The 12,288-nt window shown below is 38.1% G+C and overlaps 1 protein-coding gene across 4 annotated transcripts in view; it reads right to left on the bottom strand.

The window, feature by feature from the left end:
- JMJD1C (jumonji domain containing 1C) overlaps positions 1–12,288 on the bottom strand; it is a 123,996-nt gene that overhangs the window by 57,969 nt on the left and 53,739 nt on the right. For 3 of the 4 annotated variants that reach the window (XM_081861115.1, XM_081861113.1, XM_081861112.1), the window contains exon 3: positions 200–313. Coding sequence is in view for 2 of the 4 variants with exons in the window: in XM_081861113.1 (XP_081717239.1) it covers positions 200–313 (114 nt within the window). In the remaining 2 variants the exon portion in view is untranslated. Of the gene's footprint in view, positions 1–199; positions 314–8,992; positions 9,064–12,288 lie in introns of those variants that run through there. The other variant, XM_081861114.1, reaches the window with a different exon arrangement.

Below are 12,288 nucleotides of genomic sequence, written 5' to 3' on the forward strand. Positions count from 1 at the left end.
CTATTCCTAATACTAAACTGCTGTTTTTTCCCCAGTATATCATTAAAATCTTTCCCAGATGTGCCACCAGGTCCTAAGAGAAGACCATTCAGAGAGCAGAAGTATCACAGATAGCTGCTCAACATCAAATCAGAAGAACAACTATATGCAATTCAATCTAGCCAGATATGTTAGTTTTAGTAACAACTGTTTTCCTTACCTGATAGGGCTGAAAGGCACTATCTTCCGCTACAAAATCCAGCTGTTTGTCCACAAGAAATTCAACTGCAGTGATAGAATTGTACAAACTTTTCCCAACCAATGGTTTGAACGTCTGTGGACAAAATAGAAGCATTTAAACATTATGCTTTCTAAAGATCAAAGCATTCTATTTTTAAATTTTGTTCAATAACTATAAAAATAAACTTATCAGCTACTTGGATATATAATAGTATCTGAATAATTATTTAGATCAATAATTACATGCCCCCCTTTTAAACAGTAATATACTTAATGCATTATTTTTTGGGGAAGATTTTCAATCTCATTCCAAAAACATGGCAGACTAGCATCACAGAATGAAATTGCTAATAGAAAACGGTTGAAGACAAGCTTCTGTTCCCCCTATCTGTGCATTTTCCAACATATAATCTCTTTTCCTCTCCCCAATATGTGCTTCTGGCAGTCTATCACCATGCCCACTCTGCCACAGTGCACTGTGTCATCAACAAATTGCTAGATTTGATAGTTTCTGTGTTTTCAGCACATACAAGCAGCGAAAAGAAGCCTATAAAAAGAGAACACATGCACAAGAGGCTGTAGAGGTGACAAAAATAGGCTTAACCCACCATAAAATTCCTTCATCTGCCCATAACAGATGGGACAGACTGAATAACAACTTTTGGGCAGTCTGAGCAGGAAGGTGGCAACTTCTAAATTATAAGACAGCAAACAAGACTGACCATTGTGGAATCTTTTGGGCCAAAGTTTGTGAAATGATAAAAGAACCCAATATAAGGAGTTTCCTTAGCTACGATGATGAGAAATGTAGAGCATGGGCACCACATCAGCCCTCTGCAATTCACTCAGAATCTCAATGGTTCCATCCTTATTTTGATTTGGCACACTGTTGGGGGGACGTGTGCACGCGCCAGGTTTCTATAGAAAACATGAACAGTGTCTCTCAAGGGGGTTCCCTAGGAAGGAGCATGGTGATGAAGAGAGTTTGGTTATAGAGGTAAAGCCACCTTTGCTGAGTGGAATATAAAGCTTGGTGGTTTGGACTGGTGCCCTGGAGCTCAGTTTTACAAGCTGTACCATTTCACCAAGTGACAGGGAGATACAGACGCAGATACAAGATGGTAAGCAAACAGAAGGAACAAAAGAAGGTCTTTCTTGTTTTCTGTTGTGTTTTTCCTGCCTGACGGGGAGAATGAAAAATGCCATTGCTGCCTAGGTTTCCTCCCTTGGTTTCAAATAGTACAGGCTAGATATGGTAGTGAACACGAACAGCCCATCAGCTCCCAACTGTTGTTTTTTTTTTAAAAAAAACTGTGAAAGATACCCAGTAATATTTAGATGTGGTGTTCAACTACACAATAGGGTTGCAACAAATGAAGTAGAACTTACAAATGGACTAGAACATGGGGATCAGAGATCATGTTCAAGATAATGACAGGCAAATTCCTGGTATGTTTATTACATTCAACTAGAATATACAACTAGCATGTATTAGTTTTATACTATGGCCTTCTATGCTGCCCATTTCAGTTATCATTTCTTTGCTAATGTAACAGTATTTCTGTTCCAGAAAGAAAACACTTTTTGATTTTGAGGAACAGACGAGAGATAGAAGATCTGTCATTAGTTAAAAGACAAACTAAGATAGACTCAGAGAACCTTTTTGTTCCATCAGTTTATTTTCTAGGCTTCTCACGCCACTGGGCCACCAGAGTAAGCTTATATAGAATCACATGCCCTGACTATGTATATGAACAATAGCTTTCCATGAACTCTGGCATCCTTTAGCCATATACACCACTCATGGAGTACAATACTATGTCACAACTAGGCTTCGTATCACTACATGACAACAAATGGCCCCAAGCACAAATTGGTTTGACTGATGAGAAGATAACGTGAGCATACAGTAAGATAACACCAGGCTCCACATATCCTGAAAAGTACAAGTATTTCTTGCAGGCCAAGGAGTTGGAAAAATACTTTTCAAGCAGCTAGGAGGAGCTCCCAATTAACTTAGCCTTTTGTGCATTTGCTTTTGTTTTATTATGTGTTTTGTGTTTTCATTTTGTATTTTGATGCTGTGAATTGCCCTGTGATGTCCAGATGAAGGACAGTATAAAAATTTATAAAATTAAATAAAATATATAAAAATATATTAAAAATTGCCAGTAGCACCTTAGAGACCAACTAAGTTTGTTCTTGGTATAAGCTTTCATGTGCATGAACACTTCTTCAGATTTTTTGATTTTTGAATATATTTCGACCATGTCAGACCAAAATGGCTACCTACCTGAATCTATGAATAAAAATGTGCACATGCATCACAGAAGACGCAAGTAACATATCTTGGAAGGCTTTATGTACATGCCATCATGTTACATATACATTTTATCAACATGAATGTGTTTTCCCATAGAACAGTAATTTCATAGTTGCTAATCTGAATAGCGTTGGCATAATACTGGCAGATGTCAACTAAGATATTTTTTGACATTAAAGGAGGGTCATAGGCATTTGTATCAATTCTTTAGCTGGCTAGGTATACCTATTTTAGAATTCCACAAGCAGTTTAAAACACTTGTTTAAACAAACAAACAAAATCAATTTAAAAAGGTAGAGCAGAACTCCTGTTTGCTAACTTAATAGTCAGAAATGAGTCTAGTAGTTAAAAATGTTCCTTGTGTTCAGCTGTTTTCCCCACCTCATACACCACAATAATTCACATCCAGCTTCCAGACACAGAATGGATGCAAAGATAAACAACAGTAACAATTTTGAAATGTTACCATGGAAACCCCCACAAGGACACAAAATCTGCAGGCTGCGGGCCAAATAAACTCCTTACACTGCTCTTGGGAAGGCATTCTGTTCTCAGTAGATGGCCCTATAAAAGGTAGAATGGCTCAGCCTGATTAAAAAAAAGCAGGAAAAAAACAAACATTTCCAACCAGAAGTCCTTGAGGCAACACTATTACAAGGACACCCCTTCCAAACAGTATTAAATAGCAGTTTGCTTCCAACTTTTTCTTTAATTGCTCAATTGAGCTGGTGTCCAGATACGAAAGGCGAAAAAGAAAGAGGAAATTAATCATTGTTTTCTTTAATTCTAGCACATTTGCTGTGTTAAAAACAAAAAGGTTTTGAAGGCCTTTCAATTATGTACTTCAAAACTTCATAATTTTCCTTGGATAAATGGGGAAATTGACAACTTTTAGGTTTGTGGGTAGTTAAAGCTAATTGTCACTGGAAACAATATCAACATACAGATCAATAAATAATATTTTGGTTAGTGTGCTGCACTTGATAAAATCTGCACTACTACTATTTTATCGTACTTAAGTACCAAACTCTGTCTTCCAAGGCTGACTTCATTTCAAAGGTATTTGCCTTATATGGTGTAGTTGTTTAATTCATATATATACTACTGCCTGGAATAACTTGGCAATCTTCTTAAAGCTTCTTATTAATGGAAACTTTGTGTGCCAATTAAAAAAACCCCTAAAGACCTGCTAGTAACTAAATTAGTAGGCAAAATTCAAGCCACCTAAAGTACCATCTGCGCATCCACTCTGCTCTCCCTTTCCTATTGATTCCATGTCCTGCTGTCTCATAGCCTCCAAGGTTCCTCCATTCCCTTTTCACCAACATCAGTTACTCCTGTCTCTAGAACTTGTGTAAGATATCCCTCACTAAAAACTGATATTTCATGATCCTCACAAAGCTGCACTGTTTTTCAATACAGGTAACTCTTATCTTAAGCGAGTTTGGTCCCAGGGGTCCAAAAACACAGAGATTCAGCCCCCCGGAATCCCCCCCCCGCAAGGTGCAAGGCTGCTTACCTGGCTTTGGAAACTTGATGTGAGGACTCTTGACATGCTGCCTCCTGGTGCCTACCCAAAGCCATGAAGGCCCACAATCACAGCTGTGCATGGGTAGGGTAAATAAATGGAGAGTGGGTTTCTTCCTCTCTCCATTTATTTATTTATTTTCCTTCCCAACCGTGCAAAGCTGCGATCGTATAAATAAAGTAAGCGGAAGATGTGTATTACCTGTATTCTATTCTGACCTCCCCCAGAGTCAGTTATTCCGTAACATCAAAATGCTCAGCCAATTAAGGAAGGGGATGCTTATTTATCTATGTGTAAGCATCAATGGTTTTAAAATTCATTATTTTAAAAATGTTTAAAGCCTCATTATTTGCTTCTAGCTTCTAAAACATTCCAGGTGAGCTGCAACAAGTATCTAATAATATTTAACCATTAAATCTGTAGGTAGCATTTTTTTAGAAATGGGAGGTGTGCAAGGTATAAAACTGACAGGAAACTCAGGGAGTTCATTTTAATAATATGAGAATATTACTCAAGCTAATCAGGTGGTTTGCCTTTCCCATGAGATTTAAGTCATTTACTAATGTGAAAAACACATTCTTTAGAAGACGTGACCTCCCTCACCCTCCTTTCCTTGCAAAGGTCAAAGGGTTCTGAGAGTAATGTTAAGCAACTAGTAGTGCTGGCTAAAGTAGAAATTAAATTTATGGGATGTTTAGGTGTAATTCCCAAAACAATCATGCCCAAGCTTGCTCCTCATTGCCCTAGTTTTTAGGGTGCATTTTCATACATTCAATGTATACGTGGGGAAACCATGGTTGTTTATGAACTGGCTTAACTATAAAAACAGAAATAAATCAAAACACAAGTATCACTTTATATGTAAAGGTTATGGCATGCTGTTAGCATGGATTTTATGTAGTAGCTATACAGTACCTCCTTTTCCAATTCAGGATCGGAATAGGCCACATGTTTTAAGTGGCACCCCATATGCTCATTTTTCACCTATGATGCATGCTGCATTAAAAGAAACAGACCTCTGTGAACCCAAGTAAATAATGACCTATACAGGTCTACCATAAATTTATATTTTTGCTTCTTCTGTCTCTGGACTCTTTAAATCAATAAAATGATATTAATAAAAACACACATCTACCATTCTACAAGTTACTTTCATTGCCTTAGGAAGCTGTTGTCAAAGATACTGTGAACCAGATTGGGCTACAGACTATTTTTAGCCCTACTGCAAAATGCCATATTAAAAACAAGGGACAATTTAGAACCAGCTATCTTTGCAAAAGTAATAATAAAGGGGAAGCAAGAGAAAGGAAATTTCTGCTAGTAGGATGAAGATATCTATATTACTATTACAACCTCCTTTTTATACTAACACTCAGAACAACAGTCTTGTTTGGGTCTCCATGCAGAACTAAATTCCATTCATATGAGAGAAAACAGACCAGCCGATCCTTCTCTGAAAGACTTTAAAAAAGCAAGAGTTCCTAACACAGAATTCAGCTGCTCAATCTCTCCACTCCCACCTCCACACACACACACACACACACACACACACACACAAAAAAAAATCCCCATTTCGATTTCCTGTCTGCAGCAGGAAATATATTTACTTAATTGCAGGAGGCGTTGTATCATTCTGCATCATCTACCAGTCCTTTCAGAAATAATCTTAGAACTGTTCTTAATTATTGTGTGACGTTTTGTAATTCAAGTAGATATTTACTACAGATTTTTTTATACATTTCTTATTCAAACTTGCTAGAATTCAAATTAAGAATAATTTAGGCACTTGAGAAAGCTAGCAAACAAGGTTTAGATCCTAGATTTGTATCCTATCAAATGTTGAAACCACTGGAAACAAAATAATTACAAGTTTTTAAAAGATGAGGAAGCAGGGAATGAGGTTTGACACATTTTTGCTATATTCTTGTTTAAATATCCAAAGGCATACACTGTTGACAGAACTTTTAAGTAGCTTTTATTAATATAAGGCAAGATTTAGAAATCATTCATAATATATGGAGAGCTACAACGCTAACCTTATTTTGCTTCAAAGTACCTTTCATTAATATTTAAAATTTTCACAAGACATGCCAGCCAGTAAGTAAGCGATTTCTAGTGCTCGTCGCAATATAGAACTCAACACAAATATATGTACAGGGAACAAAATCTAACCTTAGAATTACACAAATTAGAGTCTCTCCCCACCTCCCCCACCCCAAGAACCTAGGCTTGGCTGAGCAGATTACAGCTCTCTTTGTCATCAGCAATGTGTGTGTTAACGACTAAGAAATCCTGCAACTGAAGCACTTACTGCGTTCCCAGATCTGGGTCATGATAATTTCTGCCAAGGTCGCTTACATAACAAAGCAGTCTTCAAAGATACAAAGGAACCGTCAGCTAGCAGTCCATAGGAGAGAAAATGTCTGGAACAATACTTTTTCGCCTGCACATACACTGCCTTACAGCTGAGCAGACACGGAAAGGAGAAGCTATCCCTCTGCTTACGACATGTTGAAAGAAGGGAAGAGGCGGTGCTCTGTGAACTGTAACTAATCCCCCGTCACAGGTGGTGATGGAGTCACTTCCAGCACGAGTCACATTACTGATTACTCATTTGGCTGGGCTGGCCAGGGAGCATGGGTCATAATTTTAACTACAGACAAAGCCAGACTAAAGGAGAGACTGGCAGCTCAAGTTTAATATCCCTGTACAGAAAATGCAGGTATCGGGTTTCCACTTTCCTGAATTACTTACAGACTATTCAATGTACGTTTACTCAGATTTAGTGAAACTTGTTCACGTAGGATCGCAGGCCCAGCAAGAAATAGTGCATATATAGGGATTCCTCCATGCACAGGGGAAGTTCTATAGCCCAAATAATCTAGCAACATAGTTTTGAACTATTACTAGAGTGCAAGTCTCTAAATTGTGTTGTTATCTGCTCAACTCTTCATGTCTCATTATAATGAGTAGTGTAATTTGGGGACAACCAAACTCCATTTTAAGCTGCATTACAGCAGCAGTTTGACTTCACTCCCAGAGGTGAACACCACTGTCTCTCGAGACAGACGGATGCCAACAACAGCCAACTGGTGCTTTGAGCTCCTTGGAGGAAAAGCAGGGTGCAATTTTGACAAACATTGGGATTGGAGTCCTATGCAGCTGTTCTACCTACAACTTTGCATTGTTTTGTTTATATTAATGTAGCTTTGGAGGAACTAGCAGATACCAGGGAGCCAAGGATGACAAAGTCAATTATTCCACTGCATGTTTGTGTGTTGGGGCCACGTCTTAAATTATAAAACCAATTTAAAATTCAGCACATTCTGAAATACATTAAAACAAAGGGGAAATATTGCTGCACTGGGGGAGGGATTTTTTTTTAACTGAATTCTTAAATGAAAGTACAATGCTCTAAGTCTTTAAAATAAAAAGGTAGAATGTAAGCCCTGTAGCTGGCCAAACTGATTTTCAAGGCAAGTAATATGCTGTGATGCCTCATGGCTCCAAAATACATGTGATCTAAGGGGCATATGGATGTTGCTAAATTTTGGGATTCATGTGATGGTGAGCATTTTATCTACCAAACCTTCAAAAAATCCGTTTACAGATACTGGAATATTAAAAGTCTCCCTTTTGTAACTATGGGTGTAGACATACATTTTGAGCAGTATGCAGCTGCACATGACTATTATTAGACCACAGCACATTACACTTCTATTGGTATACATACATTTAAAATACCATATGAAATAAACAAGGTTCATTGGCTATCCTGGCACATGGAATTATGGAATAAGACATGGTAAGAAACAGAACACATCTGGGAAAATACAGACTACTCAAAAGAAAGAAAGAAAGAAAGAAAGAAAGTAAAAACTGAAAGAAGCATTGCTCTGTACATAGCAAATGTATATGCATGTAATTCCAAGTCAGAAGATATTAGTGGGGCACTTCTGTTGAGCTTACCAAACTAAATACAAGTGGATATGATTGTATATGTCTACCATTAGCCTTCACAATGGGAGCAGAAAAATACTGACAAAGCATTATTTTAGCCTTTCCCAAGCTAATGCCCTTCAGATGTTGTTGGGTTCCAACTTCTACCATCCCCGATCACTGGCCACGCTGGATAGATGGGAGATGTAGTCAAAAATATATGAAAAGCCCCAGTGGTTAGGGAAGGCTGCTTTATTTATCAACCCGGGGAAACATGCAAAGAGAAAGATCTGATGATTTTTCTGTTATCTGTCCAGGAAACAATAAGGCTAAAGAAAAGTTAGCAGTCACGCTCACATACATTTTGGAGGTCAATTTGTTAAATCAAGAGGTAGTAACTAACTGGAAAGATAAGTAAGTTATTTTAAGACTTGTTTCTCAAAGATATAATGAAAAATTGATGGTACAAAAATGGCATGTCACCAAGGTGAAAGCAGTCATATCATGTTAAAGTCAAGATAGTCTAGAATGAAGAACAATGGACTAAATGTTTTTAAGCCACAGAAACTAGTAAACAAAGTCCAAAGAGAACCTCAAACAAAGGGTCCAGGGAGAATTGCCTTTTTCTAAGGAGACTACTTGGCACACTGGAGTATTAGTAATATGAAAATCAAGCAGCTTTAAAAAGAAACCAAAATAGTTTACATCAAGCAAAAATGTTCAAACCTAGCACATACAAAATGTAGCTAGGGAGTGATGCACTAAACCCCAGATAATCCTGTGTCAAAATGAGACTATTTTACTCTTAGTTCAGAATGGGAAATCTCCAGCTCATGGACTGAATTTGACCCACAAGGCCATTTCCCCCCAAAGCACACCAACCTACTCCCTACCAGATGATATGTTGTGACATCAAGTGCAGGAAAGGTAGAGAGATTCAACTGGATTAGCGGCATTATTTGACTTCCCTGTGGCAAACTTACTCATGTAGCTGATCGGTGTAGGAAGCAGCTTTCCAGCCCTATGTTCTTTGCTTCCCAATTGGCAAGCATAGGGCTGGTAAAAGCCCCTTGTGCTATAGTTATCAAGTGCCTGAAAATCAGTTGGTTGTTGAGCCCTTGAGAGCACTGGGCAAAGGACTTTAACAGGTGGGTGGGACAACCTATCCATCAAGCATCTGACATCATAATGTCAGATTATTGACAAGATGGGTGGTCCTGCCCACCTATCAAAGTTGGCCTGTGTGGGTAGGAGCAGGTAAGGATCTGGCCTCCCTGGCCAAAAAGGTTGCCCACCCCAGTTGCAGTGGAACACAGGAACATAGGAAGTTGCCCTATACGGAGTCAGACTAATGGTTCATCTAGCTCAGTCTGCAGTGACTGGCATAAACTCTCCAGGATTTCAGGAAAGGATCTCTCTCAGCCCTACCTGGAGATGCTGGGGTTTGAACCTGCAACCTTCTGCACACAAAGTAGATGCTCTCCTACTGAGCTACTGCCCTGTTCCCAACCTCAGAGATGAATTGCTGCATTGAAGTATAGCTATGTTAAATGAAGTCACATTAGCAATCCCTACATGGAACCTGTACAAAACTAATCCCTCCAAGAACCTTCTGTGGCTGAATGTTCTTCTCAGAATAAAGGAGCTAGCAAAATCTGTACTGAAACATTATTTCTTGCTCAAAACCAATAGAAAAAAGGAAGAAGTGTGGCAGTCAAGGCAGTAATGGGCTGAAAACAGTATCTAGGATTCTTGCTTAAAATACACTTTCAACAGTCTTAGCCTGTAAGAAGTGATGACATTTCAGATGTCCTTATTGCATTTTTGGACCCATCATTCTGCACTAAAGTATAATAATGTGTGAATTTTGTAATCAAGGGAATGACAGGGCTGGTGTCCCCCCCCCCCATTCTGATAACATCAGTAAGCAAATTAATGGATCAGCTTTGAAATATATCTTTCTATTGAATGTGCAAGTACGTCAGCAGGCTACTCCCAATGTTACGAAATATACATGTTCACAAGTATACACCTGTCTGCACCATACACAAGGAATTGTTACACACAATTCATCCACACACTTCAGAGGTGGAAAGACTGAATTTTGTTACGGTAAACTGAAAGGCAAAAAGAAACCTGCTTAGAGACAAGGAGTATGTTTAGAGTGTGAACACTGCTGAGCTTGCTCACATCACAGTCACTCATCATTCTTATTCCATTCATCCTTTGTTTTAAGGTTCCATTAACTGTATTTTGGTAGAAACATGATTTCATGTGCCTTTAAAACACATAAAACATGCGCTGATGTGACACAGTGGTTAAAAAGCATATGTCCTAAGCTCACATTTGGCTACCTTACAATGCTGGAGCAAATACAAAACATTCCAACCACTTGTTCTATTGATATTTTCTCCAGCAATAATGGAACAAATCTCCAAATTAACTTACATTATTTCACCATAAGGACCAAGGGTGTGCCACAATTTAAAATACAACTTGAAAACTGTTTAAAACAAATTACTATCACAAGAAATTATTTTTATTGATTTCTTTCCCTCCACTTCTAACCTGGGATGTTATTTTAAACAACCATAAATAAGCAGTAGCAACAGCAGCAACAACAACAACTTGATGTTGACGCTTCAATTCATTGGTGCACAAAATATCTGTGCAAAATGTTTCATTTCTCTATAATGACAAGACAAACATGTATTAAAACGCAATCAAAACTGACAGGCAAAGTTTGTATATCCATGTATTAATAGCATTCAACAAGCAATACATTAGTATCTGCTGCATTAGTAGTCCTACTAAAAATATAGGTCTTGTTTAAAGCTCAAGGGACTTGTTTTCATGATCAAAGCTAGAGTCATTTTTTCCTCTGAATCAACCATCTAAATTTTACACATCAGGGAATTCTTAGACATCTTACTCCCTTTCCTACAACCTCAAAACCATTTCAGCAGTTTGCTGCTGTTAACCCTAAATTCCATTGACTATTCATATCACAGTCTGCATGCCCAAAGTAGGAAAGAAAGTGAAGAACCCTCTGACTATCCACAGGATTTTTAACCTTACTACAGACACTAGCTACTTGGTGTGTAAACTACAGTGATTTAAAGGTGTCACAACAAATTGTGTTAGAATGACCTAAACAAGCAACAGCACTTGGATAGTTTAAGTATTTTACCTATGTTCTTCAAGAAAACTATGACACAGGGTTGGTGCAGATGTAACACTGCCTGTTTCTTAACTATCAACTAAGGGATGGGGACAAACAGCTGTTTCATGCTATCTTCTAATGTGCAAATTTTCCTTACTGCCCTAACAGTGGTTAAAAGGTTGCAAACTGCTGCTAACAGGGGTTCTTGAAAAAAGGGGTGTGCTAATTTTCGCTTAACTAAGATTAAAGAAACAAAACCTGAAAAGCATGGTGCCCCCTACGTTCAGCCTCCTTAATACAGAATATTCTACCACAACAGGACCTCGTCATCTCATTCTATGCTTATGTAAACCAGACCTAAGAAAATACTGTATCTGCATGAATATAAATGCAAGGCTAGTTGAAACTCGTAAATGTGTGCTACTTGAACAGAGTTTAATTGTGGTTGCTGCATTCTAATACCTCACCAGCAACTGTTTTGCCGTAAAAAAAAAATTGAAGTAAAAAAATGCAGGCAAAACTGAGCAACTATGTAAATGTAGAGTGAGAGTGACTGCGTAACGTACACCACAATTTATTTCAGAAACCAGCATTACAAAGTATTGAGGTATACAAACTTTCACACGTGACAAACTTTATTTAAAGTTACAGAATTTATAATATTTCATTAAGCCACCATTTGCTTCAACTCACAGTCAGGCATTAACTGTCAAGCAATCCATACCATAACCTTAAAAAAACCAAACAAACAGAGCTCTCTTTGTTTCTTGGCATTGCCAGTCCCCCTATGGACCAAAACAGCACACAGAACTGCACTTAGCAAACAATCCATGACCTTCAATTACTGTCTTGGCTTACAGCCACGGTACTAGTGTATTTCTGCTAACAGTGTGCCCTACTTTACAGAAAAGTTATTCAATGTGGCTCAAACACAAGCTCAGTTTTCCTTTATGAAAGAAAAACTGATCCTAATGATTTGTGACTTCAGCATATAAAAGAAATGTTAGTAGTACATACAGCAAGTGAGTATGTACATGTACATACAGCATCTGAGTATGCAGAATGGTGGTCAAAGTTCCCTTGAGAGTTTAAACTATACGGCAAGATTATAAAAAA

The sequence above is a fragment of the Podarcis erhardii genome (genome assembly GCF_964252035.2).
Source record: "Podarcis erhardii genome assembly, chromosome: 5".
NCBI classification, from domain to species: domain Eukaryota; kingdom Metazoa; phylum Chordata; class Lepidosauria; order Squamata; family Lacertidae; genus Podarcis; species Podarcis erhardii.